This window comes from Balaenoptera borealis, assembly GCF_965194805.1.
Source record: "Balaenoptera borealis genome assembly, chromosome: 15".
Lineage (NCBI taxonomy): Eukaryota > Metazoa > Chordata > Mammalia > Artiodactyla > Balaenopteridae > Balaenoptera > Balaenoptera borealis.
Window position 1 is genome coordinate 76,733,595 of NC_138871.1, and position 17,059 is coordinate 76,750,653.

Here is a 17,059-nt window from a genome sequence, read left to right on the forward strand (position 1 = left end):
GTTCCTTGTACTGTATTGATTATAGACTTTCAATCCTTCTGCTTGATTATATATGCCATCATTGTTTTTTAGTCTTGTATTTTCCGTCTTTCTCCCTCTGTCACCTCCTTTTCCATAACCACGATGCTAGTCTGCCTCTTCATCCTAAAAAGCTTTATCTCTCTTGTGCTCCCCTCTTATACTACCTTTCAGAATTTACATTCTACCCCACACTTCTTTTAAGCCCCGCTTCCACGATTCCTTTTCAGTAGCTCTAATGTAACAGTGCCAAAGTATGACTTTCTGTCCTCCATCCTTACTTTTCTCAATTCTTTGTTGTATTACACAACTTTGTTGTATGTCCAACTTTCTGCAACTCCTCTCCACTACATTTGTGTGATATTTTACTCTCCCGGCTCTCCCATCTTTCTCATTGCTTTTTGTCAGTCTCCCTTTCCTCTGTATATCACTTAAGTGTAAAAGACATTCTGGCTTAGTGACTAGATGCTTTGGAGTCAGATCTGCCATATTGCTCTGCCACTTAATTGTGTGACCTTGGCCATGTTACTTTCCTCTTTGAACCTTAGTTTCAATATTGGAAAAACAGGGATACTTTATATTTTTTTGGTGGAAGAGTCTTAACTACTTTCATCTTTTCACCTGTCATTCCTATACCAGTAAACCAGTGAGTTTACGTCTGCATCTTGGATTCTTTTCTGAACACTTAACACATTTCTACATTTGTACAAGATATTAGCCTGTATATGTTCCTGCCACTCCTTAAACTGAAAATGTCCAAAAATGAACTCACCTCTCCCAAATTTGCTTATCTTTTTGTTTACCCTATTTCAGTATTAACCCCGCTATCCCCTTGAGCTAGAAATTTTTGGCTTCATTCTCAGAGTCGTCTTTAACTCTTGGTTTTCTTCTGTGCTCCACATTCAATGACTTGCCAATTGTTGTTAATTCTCTCATGTTCACTTCTTTTCATCTCTGCTATTCTTGTTCAGCTTCTCCTGTATCCTCCCACTAACTCTGTCTGCCTCCAATCTCTTCTGTTTATTTCATCTTTTTATTCTCCTCTCAGTTACCTTTCAAAAATACAGGTTAGTTTATACCATTCTGGTTCTTAACATTTTCATTAATATAGCTCCAAAATATTGATACCTTTTAACCGAATCAGTAGTGTCCTGGTCCTATGCTTTAACACACTAGACCACATACTGTTCCACAAACATCCTTTTATGCCTTTAGCCCTAGCTAATACTTTTAGTTTAGAATACACTTTTATAAATTTTAAGCAAAATTGGGGTATATACTTTTACATTTTCCTTTTTAAAGCCTTGCTTTATACTTTGTGATTAACTTTCCTTCTCATCGTTTAATATGATCCTTTCCATGAAGCCTTCCCAAATCTTTCCCAGTGCTTGTTCATTAATACTGTTCCTCCTGGGACTTCCCTGGCAGTCCAGTGGTTAAGACACAGCGCTCCCAGCGCAGGGGGTGTGGGTTCGATCCCTGGTCAGGGAACTAAGATCCTATAGGCTGTGTGGCGCAGCCAAAAAAAAGAAAAATAATAATAATCATTCTTTTTGCCATTCTTGTGGCACATAACTTGCTCCTTTCTTTACTACTTCTGTCTGCCTTGCATTTCATTTAGCTATTTGTGGTTTGTTTTCTTAATTTAATTATTTTACCAGGTTTGGAGGTGTAAAGTGTCTTAAAATTAAAGTGGAAGAGTTATGTATTTCTCCCTAAGGAAAGTTATTTGATCAATGTCATGTCTGAAAATAAGTGGCATCTTAGAATTAAGAATATAGTACATTATCTTTGCTACAAATTGTATAATTCTTGAGTGTGGGGACCATGTCTTTTTTAATCTCTTGTGTCTTTTAGATAAGTAACAAAAAGATAATACAATAGAAATTAGAAACTTTTGAACTGAATGATTATGAAAATGCTACATATTTAGACTTGTGGACTACACTTAAAAACAAAACATAGATGAGGAGTATATAGGCCTTTTTTTTTTTTTAATTGAAGTATAGTTGATTTACAGTGTTGTTAGTTTCAGGTGTACAACAGAGTGATTCAGTTATATTTATATATATATATTATTTTTCAGGTTCTTTTTCCTTATAGGTTATTATAAAATATTGAGTATAGTTCCCTGTGCTATACAGTAGGTCCTTGTTGGTTATCTATTTTATATATAGTAGTGTGTATATGTTAATCTGAAACTTCTCTGATTTCCACCCCCCCTTCCCTTTTGGTAACCATAAGTTTGTTTTATCTGTCCGTGGGTCTATTTCTGTTTTGTGCCTAAGTTCATTTGTATCATTTTTTTTTTTAGATTCCACATATAAGCAATATCATATGATAGTTGTCTTTCTCTGTGTGGCTTACTTCACTTAGTATGATAATCTCTAGGTCCATCCATGTTGCTGCAAATGGCAGGAGTATATAGGCTTCAATGCATACGTTAGAAAATAAGTTTCTATCTGGGAACCATGAAATGAAGAGAATAAACCCAAAGAACTGTAGAAGGAAGCCAAATAATAAAGATGGAAACTGATGTGGATGAAATAGACGACAAACATATAGTTAAAAGAGTCAGATTATCCCAAAATTTACGTCTTTGAAAGGACTAATAAAATTGATAAACGTCTGAGAGGTTCATCAAAAAAAAAAGTAAAGAGAGAAGACACAATAACCAATATCAGAAAAATAAAATAATCATAAGAGGGTATTAGGAACCAATCTCATGTTAAGAAATTGGAAATTGTAGACAAAATGGACAAATAACTAGAAAAATGTAACCAAACACACTCAAGGATATATAGAAAATCTAAAGTTCATTACCATTAAATCAATTGAGTAATCAAAAATATTCCAAGAAAATTCCAGGCCAACACAACTTCAGTGGTGAATGATATCAGGCATTCAAGGAAGAAATAATTCCAACAATTCCAATTTTTAAAATTCCAGAGAACAGAAAAAGAGGGTGTTCTTCCCATGCCATTTTATGGTACTAGCATAATCTTGATATTAAAACCCGTCAAACAGTGCAGAAAAGGAAAATTGTAGGCTCATCAAACTTATGAACATGGATTTAGAAATCCTCAAATATTAGCAAACCAGATGTAGCAATATAAAGCAGGATAATATATCATGAACAAGTTGGTTTTATCCGAAGAACGCAAGATGAGCATTAGTAAATCACAGTGTAATTCGCCACATTAAAAGATAATAATCGGGCTTCCCTGGTGGCGCAGTGGTTGAGAGTCTGCCTGCCAATGCAGGGGACACGGGTTCGAGCCCTGGTCTGGGAAGATCCCACATGCCGCGGAGCAACTGGGCCCGTGGGCCACAGTTACTGAGCCTGCGCGTCTGGAGCCTGTGCTCCGCAACAAGAGAGGCCGCGATAGTGAGAAGCCCGCGCACCGCGATGAAGAGTGGCCCCCGCTCACCGCAACTAGAGAAAGCCCTCACACAGAAACGAAGACCCAACACAGCCATAAGTAAATAAATAAATAAATAAAAATTAAAAAAAAAAAATAATAATCATAAGAACTTCTCAAAAGATGCAGGAAAAGCATAATAAATTTATATATTGACTTTTTTTTAAAAAAAAAACCTCTTTAACAAATATGAACCAGAAGATAACATCTTTAATATGCTGGGGAGTCGGGAGGGAATTAAACACCCCACCCCACTTCCCAAGGATGATAGACTTTCCTATTTATAGGAAATACTTGAAAGTGTTCCATCTAAGACTGGGATTAAGACAAGGATTTCTGCTAACAATACTTCTCTTCAGCATTATATGAAAGAGCCTAGCCAGTATATAACATGAGAGAAATTCTAGTAAAATGAAAAAGTTCTGTAAATAGAAAAACACAATTGTCATTTGCAGAAAATATGATTGTATTAACTGAATCTGCAGATAAAGTGTTAGAATTAATGTGTTTCTGTTAAGGTTTTTGGATATAAAAATCAGGTTAAAAATCTTTTTCTGTTAACCAACAGCCTTTTCTTTTTCTTATTTTTTTTCTTTCTGACATGCTGCGCTGCTTGCGGGGTCTTAGCTCCCCAACCAGGGATTGAACCCAGGCCCACAGCAATGAAAGCGCTGAGTCCTAACCGCTGGACTGCAAGGGAACTTCCAACACCATAATGTTTTGAAATGAAAAATTTGAAGGTTATTATTTACAGTAGTCAGAAGTACCTAGGAATAAGTCTGACAGAAAATGTGCCCAGTTTCTATGGGAAGCAGCTTTGTTTAGACGTTAAAGGAGACCTAAATAAACAAACCATTGGGCAACGCAATATTTTAAACTTACCAGTTCTCCCCATATTTACCTGTAGTTTCAGTGCATTTCCAATCAAAAACCCGATGGGTTCTTTCTGTGGTTCTTTTTGACAGCTGATACTAAAATTTATTGAAAATGCAAAGAGTCAAGATTAGCCAAAACATTCTTAAAGAACAAAAATAAGTAGAAGGACTTGCTCTGTTCTAACTTACAGAGTAAGATTTACTCTAAAGCTGCAGTTGAATTACTGCATGGACAAACAGACCAGTGGAACAAAGTAGAGACCCCAAAAGTGAGATCCCAAAAGAAATGGCCACCTAATTAATAGCAAAGAAAGCAGCAAAAAGCAGTAGGGAGGAATGAATGACTTGTTTTATAAATAAGATGAAATAAAATTGATGATTTGGGCAACAAATTGAACCGCTGCCTTATCCTGTGTTCAGTACTCAGCTCCATTTGGATTTTAGACCTAAGTGTGGAAAAGTGGAATTTTAAAGCTATTAGAAGATAATATAGGGAAATTTTTTTATGAAAATAAAGGAAATAATAAATTTGAACCCATTACTTCAAAAGCCACCATAAAGAGAATCACAGGTCAGCCTAAGAATGGAAGAAGATATTTGTAATACATTAAAACGGTGAAACACCTGAATCCAGCATACATAAAGAATTATAAATCAATAAGAAAAGGCAGACCAATAGGAAAATGGGTGAAAGAGACTTGAACAGCTGTTTCCCCAGAGGAAATCCCAATGCCTAATTAGCATATGAAAAGATGCTCAGCCTCCTTATGGGGAAAGAAAATCAAAACCACAACAGAATGCTTCTGCCTATCTTTCAGATTGGCCAGTTTTTAAAAGTCTGACATTGTCAAGTATTACTGAAGTCATGGAGCAGTGGGAACTCTAATACCAAGGTGGTAAGCATGTAAATTTGCACAACCACTTTGAAGGCAGCTCGGCATTATTTGCCAAAGTTTGAAAATACACATGCCCTTTGGCCCAGGGTGTCAACTACTAGATATATACCTTAGATTAGAGAAATATGTACACATAACACACCAGCATACATATACAAAAATGTTTATGTCAGTACTGTCGGCAGTGGCCCCAAACTGGGAACCGTGTAAGCGTAGAATGGATAAATTCATTGTGGTGTTTGTCCAATGAGGTGCTATACAATAATGAAAATGGAAACTAGAAGGTCTATGTATAACCACATGGATGAATCGTACCTAAAATTTTTTAAATAATTCAACCAAATGATTGTTTAGAGAGAAGCATTTATGGGAAGTAGAATGTGTAACTCTAAGGGAAAGAGAAAACTGGTAGAGCAGGGACTTTGGAGAGGTGGGATGCTGGGCAGTTTTCTGTTTCTTGGCTTGGATAGTAGTTATACTTTTTTGTGTTGTAGTCATTATAATGTACTGTTTTTTGTACTTTTTATGTGTTTTATTTCACAATAACAATAAAATTTTTAAACACCTAAGTATCATGCTCTGCTAATCAAGTACATTTTCTGGTTAAGAAAAAAATTACTCTTAGCCCCCTTTCTGTAGCTCCCCTCTGGTCCTTTTTTTTTTTTTTTTTTTTTTTACAGCAAAACTCCTCAAAAGCATTTCTGTACTTGTTTATGGTTCTTCCATTCTTTACTGAATTCACTAGAGTTTGGCTTTTATCCTTACCAGAATGACTTCCATATTGCTAAATTCATTGGTCAGGTTCTCAACTCTTAATGGCTTTTAGCAGCATTTGACGTTGTTGATCACTCAGTCTTCGTTCAAATTCTTTTTTCTTTGGCCTCCAAGAGACCAAATTGTTTGAATTTTCTTTCTTCTTTACTGGCTATTTCCTCAGTCTCTTCCCTTGTTCCTGCTCTCTCCAGCCTCTTAATGTAAAGTACCCTCAGGCCTTAAGCCCTGCCCTTTTATTTTCTTGGTGATTTCGTCCTTTTTAGCTTATACCATCCTTATGTTGACCACTCCCATATTTATAATTCCAGCCTGAACCGCTCTCCTGAACTCTAGACTTGCATATCCTATGCGACAGTTACAGTTGGATATCTAATAATCTTCTCAAACTCATCATGTTCACTCCATGAGGAGAGGGCTTGAAAGCTCTACATTCCCTCCTAGGTTTTGCCCGATGCTTCTCTTCATTTGGCTGGTTCTCCTAATTCATATCCATTGTATTAGTAAAATGGTAATTGCGAAGCAGAATTACTGTATTTAATTAAAACAGCCTTTGCATGTGAAAGTTTTGGTCTTAGTGGGGAAAGTAGTGTTTAAATTTAAAAGTATCCAAGGTTACCAGTGCATTTTTGCAAGTGGTCCTCAGACTTTTGAGCCTGAGTCTCTGGTACTGTATAAGACAGCCTTTCTCAACCTGCGTTCTGGGAGAGAATAAGCCCTATTGCCTTAAAGTATCCACTGTATATATATAGTTACCTTCTCTCCCATGCATCTTGAGTGGTACTTACTATGCACCATCCTTGAGAGAATTGGCAAAATAGTCACTTTTCTGTTTGAAATAGTCATTTTCTGTTCTGTGGTTCAGATGAGGAGTCCCTACTGAGAAGGTCTGTGAAGAGATAAACTTCACTCACCTGTCGTTCTGAATAATGCAAATTGTCACCTGCCTTGTGGTAAAGGCTGTAATAAAACTAATGCCTATGTGATTTTTATTCAGACTCCAGCTTGAGAACCTTTACAAATTGACTGTTAAACCTTATGATTTTGAGTTATCTGTTTATATCATGATTTAATTTTTAAAGGGCTGCTTACAAATGAAAATCTAAGGGAATGCTGGTAATGAGGCACTTGGTTTAGAAATTTACTAAAATTGCATAATAAATCGTACAGTGTTCTCCCTCACTTCCCTTAGTCTTTCTATCCATTCTCCTCTCGGGACAACTGACTAAATGGTAATAACTTTCAAGCATCAGCCCTTGATTACCTATGGTTTCAATATCAAGGAATATATCTCATCATTTTGTTGTCTATAAGCGAGAGGCATCCCTGTTAAAATTTAGGAAAAAAATTTATTTGTGCTTTACTATATTTTCATATATTTAGTAATATCTTCTCAGCTGTGTTTTCTTTTTATATGGTGACTAACGGTTTTTATATTAACAGCATAAATAGCTGTGTTTTCTGGTTGATAAAAACACAAATGCGGGGGAAAATAAATACATGTTTTCTATAATAAATGTTTTCATTGGTAAACATTTATTTTAATATTATCTAGGCTATCAAGTACTAACTCCAACTGCCTATTATGATCAGACTGGTGCCTTAGTGGTTGGCCCTGGAGCAAGAACTGGCCTTGGAGCTCCAGTTCGATTAATGGCTCCAACACCTGTTTTAATTAGTTCAGCAGCAGCACAAGCTGGTAAGTGTAACTGACATTTTCAGGGATAATATTTTTCTGGTGTTGTTTGAGATGTTTTAAAAATAGAAAATGGTTTTCTGGGTAGTTTTAAGAAGTGTCTGAAATTTAATTTACAGCAGCGGCAGCAGCAGCTGGAGGAACTGCAAATAGTCTCACAGGCAGCACAAATGGTCTCTTCCGGCCACTTGGCACTCAGCCACCACCGCAGCAGCAGCAGCCGCAGCAGCCGAGCACTAATCTGCAGTCTAATTCATTTTATGGGAGCACTTCTTTGACTAATAGCTCCCAGAGCAGTTCTTTATTTTCTCACGGACCTGGCCAACCTGGAAGTACATCTCTTGGCTTTGGAAGCAGTAGCTCTTTGGGTGCTGCTATAGGCTCAGCCCTCAGTGGATTTGGTTCATCAGGTAAGTTTCTTTTTAAGATGAGTGTACTCTGCTAAGTGGACATGAGGTATATGTATTTGTTTTTAATATTAATATAAACAGTAATAGCTTGTGGTGTAGAAAGGACAGGAATAAGATACTGGTTTATTGGTTTAGTTTTGTAGCTGAAAAACCACCTCCTGCAACATCTAGGAATGCTTAACTCATTTCACGCAGCCCATGCTTTACTCAGATATAATACATTTTCCCCTGGCTTTAAGAATTATATTACTGTAATTTTTGTTTTAGTAAGGTTTGTTTGGGATAATATATATTATGCTAATTACTAGCTCTTCCCTTTGCTCTATAATATTAATGTTCGAGGAAGTAAATATTTTTGCCATCTTAAGTTTCTGGTGTTTTAAAATAATAATCTTTGTGTTCTCATCAGATGATTTATTCTTATTAAATGCTAATGGTTGTTAATGATCTTTATTTGGTATAATATATAAAAATAAAATACGATGTAATGTTCTAAACAGAAGCCCCTAAGATAAATATGCCTATCTTTATATTAAACAACTTAGCCTTTATCACTAAAAGTTCATTTAAAAGGACTTTTTTTCCCATATCCTAGTTCTATATATAATCCTTAAGAAATCCAAATTTTAAATAGCTTCCCAAAATAAATAATTTACCCACACAAACTGATTTTGTAACTGAGGAAGAGCTGAAATCAGAAGAGGCCCACACTGACACCCTGTTGACACACATTGCATTATCAGTCTCTGGTGTTTCCAGAGTATTCAGGAAACAGGGAAAAAACAGCTTACTCTCATTCTCTTGGTACAATTGACAGCCTTTTCTTTATGAGGGGCAGGGCCATTTATTCACACCTCAAGAGGTTTTTTATTCCTCTCGTGTCCTTGAGTCTTAAAATCTGGTTCTCATCTGTTTTCCCACCACATTAAATTATATTCTTTTCTGGTGTGAAAAATGGCAAAACTAACACATGCCAGTCATTACTAACTGTGCTTGCCAATTTTCTAAGACAGTATCTTCTGAACTTCTTGAACATTCATATTTATAAATATGATGGTCTAGAACAACTATAAACTTTTAGGTGCAGAATGCTTTTTTGTTACAATGAAATACAAAAGGGAAATATATTTGCCTAATACAAAATTACCTAAAGAAATGGGCATGGGATCTTCCGAGGAAGAGTCTAGTGAACATAGAGACTGTTTAGTCTTAATTTTCCTGTTTGATTTTTTTTCATTCCTTTTGGAGGTTAGTCTTTTTATCTCTAGCCCAAGTGCTCCCATAGACTCATTTTTTTGTTTCTAACACAATTGACAAGCATTTTCCCCAAATAATCCTAGATTGCTGGAGAAAATCAAAAGAACATATAACTTTATAAAAAAAATTTTTTTTTGTGGAAATAACTAGTTTCTATAGATTGTAGACCCTAAATAATCCAGGAAAAATAGAGAAAAGACTTGATAAATCTCATGTTCCCTTTTCTAATAAAATGTCACTGATGTTCTGGTATAGATTTGTAGGAACCCCAAATTCCCATTTGTCTCTTAGTTGTTAAGAGCCTTCCCCCTGCATTCAGGAACTGGTGAGCCATCAACATTTTGTTCTCTACAGATGTCCCCTGCAGATGCCTCTTTCCCAAAAACTGATCATCTTCATTCCTCCCTTATTTATGAGCATTGCTTACTCCATTCTGATTTCCAGTTTGGGGTACCTCTGTTTTACCTTGCTTCAGAGGACATTAACAATTGCCACCCCTAAATACCAGTAAATAACCTGTCATCTCCCTCCTCTTGGACATTTCATGAGCGTTCATTCAAGTGCTGCACTTAGGTACTCTTCGAAGTCTACCCATTGCCTTTTTACATTATGGCAATTCCATACCTATATGAAATCTAAAATATAATGTGTTCATGTGCTCATGTACACACACAGTAACATATACACAGTCATTCTTTTACCCATATGATGAAATTATTAATGCTTAGTAGTGTTAAATACCCTAGTTTATAACTCAGCTCACCAGGAAGCTTAGCCATTGTAATAAAGTAATTAAATCACCATTTCTATGACCCATTAGAATGTTCTTTTACAATTGAAAGTTTGTAATTTAACATTTTATGCACAGTTGATAAATGATTAGTGACTCCACTGTCTAGCCGCTTAGATATTTTAGGTATACTTTGTTTTATATTTTGTAGTCATACTGTTGCAGATAATTTAGGCATATAGTAAAATTTAAGGAGCCAGCTTGTTAGGTTTAAAGTAAAGCTATTTCTGAATTACTTTTAAATGTTCGGCTTGGCTTTTCCTTTTTAGAGGAAAATAATATCGCATGTGTCAAAACTATGGTTTCTTTGATTATCTGCCAGGGGAATGATAGTGCTGCTGCTCTCATTACAGAGCTGTTGTCTTTTTCCTTGTCATTTAAATTGTTTTCTGAAATAAATAGGAATTTTAAATGTAGCCATGTTTTAGAAAAATCACTTTGACAGTGTCCTTTTAAATTAGCATAGTTAATATAGCATACATTGACAGTTTTGCCAAAACCACTCTTACAATAGTGTTCATTTTTTGCTATTAAAAATGCATATAGTTACTAGTATTTCCCTGAAATATATATTAAAAAGTGAGAATTTCAATAAAACATGATCAGTCTTCCAGAAACTGCACTCACTGGTTTAAAAGGTTGAATACTGTTTATATAATATTTTGCTTAATACAGTAGTGTGAGCCTGGTATTTTTCCTTTATAGAATTTTAAATTTGGTAAAACCAGTGTAATTAAGTTTCCTATCTGTATTAATAAGCTTAACTTGGTCTACCATCATGTGCTCTGCTTAATTTTTCTCTTTGATCTATACCCTTATGATCTATTTATAATTGACTTGCTATTAGAAAACCACAACCTAATAGAAACTTTAAAATTCTCTTGAAAAGAATTACCATATTGGTCCGAATATAGAGCTTGTCCGTAAAAAACTTGATAGGTTAAGAAATGTATTATGAAATTATTTTGGATGTAAAAGGCTTTAAAAAGTTTAAAAAAGGCTTAGAAACAGTAAAAAACATACTGGAAAATATGGGCTCTAAGTGAGACTTAAGAATTGGGAGTTTTGGACAACCCTTTTAAACACTTAGTAAAGAATTTGATTATCCAAATACATGTTGATTAACAGCCAGATCTTGTTGCTTTTCTGAGCATGCATAGCTACATGGTAATGTGAACCTACCATTTTTTTATGATTTTATGAAGTACAAAAGAAAAAAACTAGAAGGTTAATAGTTGAATTGGGGATTAAGTGAAGAACAAAAAAAATTTGGTATATAGTACAATAAGGGATGTGATATAATTGTATACCATATAAGAAAACAAAGGCTAATCAGCCTTTACCTGAGTATGGGGCTCATGAGGCCAGAAATAGAATCTTAGGAATGGAAGATCCTGAGGGGTAAGTGAACACATGTCTTTGGTTGATAACAGTAATGAGAGCTATCAGTTTTCTAAGAGAAAGTTTGATTTTTCCATATGTATTTTGTAATTTAGTTGTTGAAGGATAGGGAGAATGTGTAGTGTGAAAAGTACTGAGGAGTTAGCTGCCATCTATACTTCACAGCTGACTAATATTCGGGCCAATATGGACTTTAAAGGACTATGGTTTGAACACAAGCTGGAAGCCAAATCAAATGTGAATGGCGAGGGAAATGTATTAATACTCTGTTTATCAGTATAATCTTTTCTTGGCTTTGGGTTGAAGTCTAAGAACTTGGTTCCAGAGATTAGGATACTACCAAAATTTAACCTTATTGGAATTTAATCTCTAGCATATCCTAAAGCAGACAACTTACAATTTCAGGGTTTATAAATCATACCAGGGTATTAAAGCACAGTAATCATATGTGTCAATGGTAAATATGTGTGAAATAAGGAACATATGAGTGACTGCTCTTAAATATTTGGTTATTTTCTTGGGGTGCATTTATACCCTTTTATGATTAATAAGTTAGTATGTATAGTTATCACAGTAATTATCTTCTCTATAATGTTTCTAAAAATAATTATTGTGATCACTTCTGTTATTTCCCAGCAAGAGTTGGGGATAGGTTTTATTCAGTTAACACTGTATGTAATTAGGGTTTTTTTTATTTCTTCTTCAGTTGGCAGTTCTGCAAGTAGTAGTGCCACAAGGAGAGAGTCTCTATCTACTAGCTCTGACTTGTACAAAAGATCTAGTAGCAGCCTAGCACCCATAGGGCAACCATTTTACAATAGTCTGGGATTTTCCTCCTCTCCAAGTCCAATAGGCATGCCTCTGCCAAGCCAAACTCCAGGACATTCACTTACGCCACCGCCATCACTTTCATCACATGGATCCTCATCCAGTTTGCATTTAGGTAAAAAAAAAAAACCAAAACCCTTTTTATTTGTATGTATACATGTGAGTGTGTTTGTGTGTGTGTTTTATAATATGTGTAAAATATTTAATGTTGGATAAAACATGCCAAATTGCTTTTGCTTGTAGATATTAGCCTTTTGAAAAAGTTCTACTTTTGTGAAAATTCAAAGTGAGGGTCTAATGTACAGTAAGGTAAAGACCCCTATTGTATCGTATGTTCCTTTTATGAAATACAGTGGTGTGTTTTTTTTTCTCGTCTGTGCTTTTGATTTGTGTGTGTTTTAGATCATCTGAAAAGTCAATTATTTATATGTGATAGTGAAAGAGATTTCACCATCAAAAGTTTGTGCACACCATATAAAATGGATAAGTAATAAGAACCTGCTGTATAAAAAAAATAAAATAAAATTCAAAAAAAAAAAGTTTGTGCACACCAAAAGCAATCATTAGTCACATAGTTATTGAACTTTAAATAATTTAGTTTAGTATGATGGTTTTTGCTTTGGCCTTTGAATGCCTGGCCATTTTACCACAGGGTTATATCAGGGTATATGAATTGAGTATGTTTGTGAGTTAGAGAATCTTATTATGTATGGGTTTGGTCCATGTAGTTCTCTTACTTTTGAACACATTGTTTAAGAAAAAAAATGTTCTACGCTTGTTGTACCCTTGAAATCGGAACATTTAGAACTTTGGTTTATATCTGTATATTAAAATCGCCCCCACCCCAAGATTATTTGAATTGGTGGTTACCTTTTTCCCACTCCAGGAAGTATTTAGCCATGTAGTTAACAGTATATTTTGAAGGGTTTTTGGATATCAGAGGCTGTGTATGAATCCCTCCCTGTCTCTTCAAATAAAGTATTTTATTAAAATTAGATTTTGGATTTTTGTAATTCTAGTCATTTCAGCTAAAACTGAGAGATTCTATTGCTGATTCTTATGTGCTTAGGAAGATTTAAATCAGCTTGTGATTTAAAAAGTAATGTTGCTTTTGTAAGCAGATATATTGTAAATTAGTGATTATGTTTGACCCCGCCACCCCCATCATAAGGCTATAGTTATTTTTTCCTAAAGCTCAGTAATATAGTAAGTGTCCATGTAACAAAGGAATATTTTACAGTGATCATCATTTAGATTTATGTTATTACAAAGTGGGCTAGATTTCTTTTTTAAAGACTGGTCCTCCACCCCAAATTCTGGGCCTTTGTTCTTTTTGGGGATATTGACTGTATACAACCAATTAATTTATTTGAGTGGGGTCCTAAAATCTGCTTTGCAGCACTGTTTGTGTAAACTTACCAGTTTTTAGCCTACCACTTTCCTTCATTTATCTTTTCTTAGTCATAGGAACTACTCAATTCCTGATTTTTATTATTTCTATTCAGACCCACTCTAACCACTCCCATATAAAACATGCCTTTGAGACTTTGAAATTGTCACCAAAATTTGGAGCAAAGCAAACCTAAAAATAGACCTTTCGTAGTAGTTTTGTGTTTTATTCGTTAAGATTATATTTGTCACGTCCTGTCATTTTTTTCATAGATAAGTTTCAGATCAGATTTCTGTCAACTGTTATGCTTACGTTGTGCTTTAGTGCCTGTGTAAATGGCATTAATTATTCTACATAGCTTGCTTAGAGATTGGATTATAAGTGACTTTTTAGATGTCTCTAATTAAATAGCAATCTAGATATTTTTTTTGACTATAAAGAACCCAGGCATATAGATGCTTCTAGAAGGAATTCTAGTCAATTATGAGAAGTTATCATCGTGTGGGCCAGCAGTTCTACATTGTAGCCTGATACTTTTGTGCCCATAGTTTAAGCTAAACTCCTTAGTTTAGCTTCACCTTGAAATCTAGTATTTAAACACACCTCTGATTGAAATTGTCTGTAGATTATTTTCTTTTGTGATTCCCCAGTTTCTTCTAGCTTTAGTCATATTATGACTAGCAACCTTGTTTGTTAACAAAGAATAGACCCTGCCAAGTTGAAAATAATTAAGTAGATTTCATAAATTTGCTCTTTGTATAGTGTTCATGGAAATAATCTATCTTTCGTTTTCATGTCATTGAATCACGATGCAAGACTTAACATGCTCTCCGGTCTAAAAAATATATATTTTAAGTTACATATCCCTGAAGTGGATTTCTTCATGAATCAAGTTATCAAGGCTGCTGATTGATAAAATACCTATGAAAATGAATTTGCATAGCCATTTAAAAAATAATCTTACTCTGTTCACATATTAAGAATATAATATCATAAAATAGGGATAAATTCTCAGTTTCATTAGAATTGGTTGGAATTAATTAGTTCCAGCTGATTTTCTTATGAGATTTTTTTTTTAAGACACGTAACCATTATAGTTATTGGTAGGTCTGGATATCTATATTCTTAAAATATTGGATGAAACAGGTAACTTTCTTTTTTTTTAAACCACCTATGCCTTTGCTCATGCTAGTTACTTGATTCACAGGAAGAGTGAATAGCAACATTGTGTGCTTCTGGCTTTCCAACAAAGATGTTTCATTTTTTAAAAATAGTTGTCATTTGATCAACATAAGTATTTTTAGCAGGATGACCAGTAGTCGCTTTGTGATTGAAGAACAAGTATTTCAACTGATAAATTTTGGTTGTTCATTTTTTTGTAACCTAAAATATTTTTGTTAAGATTTGCAACCTTGTTGCTTTTTAAATATATTGAAGTCAGAAACATGAAAAAGTAATTTTATCTTCCATATTCTAGTATGAAATTTCTAAGAGATAGATTCCTTTTTTAAAAACAATTATAGCCACAAAATCATTATCATACCTTTTAAAATTTATAAATTCTCATTACTCTTAATTTCCCTAATTGACTTAAATGTCTTTTTACAGTTGTTGTGTTTCCATCAGGGTCCAAATAAGGTCCGTCATTTGTTTGATGTCTTTTAATATGGAACCATTTCCCCATCCTCTTTTTTCTTTCCTTCACATTTATTTGTTGAAGAAACTTTGTCCTGTTGAATATCCCACATTCTGGACCTCGATGGTTTCTTCTCCATGGTGGTATTTAACGTGTTCCTCTATTCTCTGAATTTCCTGTAAAATGGAATTAAATTTAGGGGTTTGATCTGGTTGTTTGCTTTGCTATTTGGGTCTGTATTTCTGCTGCACCATATCAGGAGACACATGTCTGGTTATTTCCTTTGTGAGGTTGTCTGTCAAATCCACCTAATGGCTTAGCAGCCTTTCATCATCACCTAAGTATTTCTTCAGAGGTTGCGGAATGGTGATGCTCTGTCATTCCTTTTACATTTGTTAGCTGGAATTTTTCTATGGAAAAGAACTTTCATCAGTTGTGAGGTTACCCTAAAATATATAGTTCATGTAGGAGTCAGGATAATGCTTGATTTTTCTTCATTTTCTGACCTTGGGAAATGAGAATGAGAATGAGTTGATGCCCTAGCAACTTCTAAAGGTTGCAGGGGGTTTTTTTGTTTTTGTGTTTAAATCATCATTGTTCCCTGTAGTGTAAATTGATGGATTTTAGGATAGTTGTTATGTTTCTGTCCATTGCAGACTGGGAGATAACACTTTTTATACCTTTTCTTGATGCTAAAATATTACTATCTTTGGCCATTTGGAGTCCCTTCACATTGGTTCCCACGTTGACTACAACTTGTTAAAAGCAGCACTTAAAATACTGATCAGAGAAACAAGTGGAAAAGAACAAGGAAGGAGAACAACTTTAAGATTAGTGGTTTTTATCTTGAAATGCAAAGAGCTATGTCAAATTCTGGGCTTCAAGTTCAGCCTTGAATATTAAGTGAATTATTTTCTCATGTTATACTGATTTATAGAGTTGGGGGGAAAAAATCTTCTACCTGTAGTTGTTTTTTATAATTCTTTATGATAGAAGTCAGTCTCTTTATTTTGAGATACGTTACTCCCAGTAAAAGAAGATTAAATATTTCAAGTATTATTTTATTCATCTACCTGGAGCTAGCTAACTAGTTCTTTCCTTCCTTGTTTCCTTTCTTTTTCTTCTTTGAGTAAACGTTTAAAATTTGTTAGTGATTTCTTATTTAATCTTTATGCTCATAATAAGATTGATACGGAACTTCTTGGGTATCAAGTAACATTTTGTGTTTTTATTTAACTTAGGATTTGACAAACTAATGGCTTCTTCCCTTGTACCTCTTCATTTTTTTTTTTTTTAATTATTTATTTATTTTTGGCTGTGTTGGGTCTTTGTTGCTGCACGCAGGCTTTCTCTAGTTGGGGCGAGTGGGAGCTACTCTTCGTTGCAATGCGTGGGCTTCTCATTGCGGTGGCTTCTCTTGTCGCGGAACACGGGCTCTAGGCGTGCAGGCTTCAGTACTTGTGGCTCACGGGCTTAGTTGCTCCATGGCATGTGGAATCTTCCCGGACCAGGGCTCAAACCCATGTCCCCTGCATTGGCAGGCAGATTCTTAACCACTGCACTACCAGGGAAGCCCCTGTACCTCTTCATTTTTGAACTGGCTTGTTTTTTCTTAAGAAAAGGGTGATAAAAAGTCTAATTCCAGCTTTGAACTCAGTGAAATTAGTTA

General features: G+C 34.8%; 1 protein-coding gene across 11 annotated transcripts in view; it reads left to right on the forward strand.

Moving 5' to 3' along the window:
• Positions 1-17,059, forward strand: part of PUM2 (pumilio RNA binding family member 2) — a 92,423-nt gene that overhangs the window by 50,571 nt on the left and 24,793 nt on the right. For 7 of the 11 annotated variants that reach the window (XM_082358493.1, XM_082358492.1, XM_082358494.1 and 4 more), the window contains 3 exons: positions 7,538-7,681; positions 7,798-8,088; positions 12,243-12,479. In XM_082358493.1, the coding sequence (XP_082214619.1) occupies positions 7,538-7,681; positions 7,798-8,088; positions 12,243-12,479 (672 nt within the window). The remainder of the gene's footprint in view (positions 1-7,537; positions 7,682-7,797; positions 8,089-12,242; positions 12,480-17,059) is intronic. The other 4 variants (XM_082358489.1, XM_082358490.1, XM_082358496.1 and 1 more) reach the window with 1 other exon arrangement.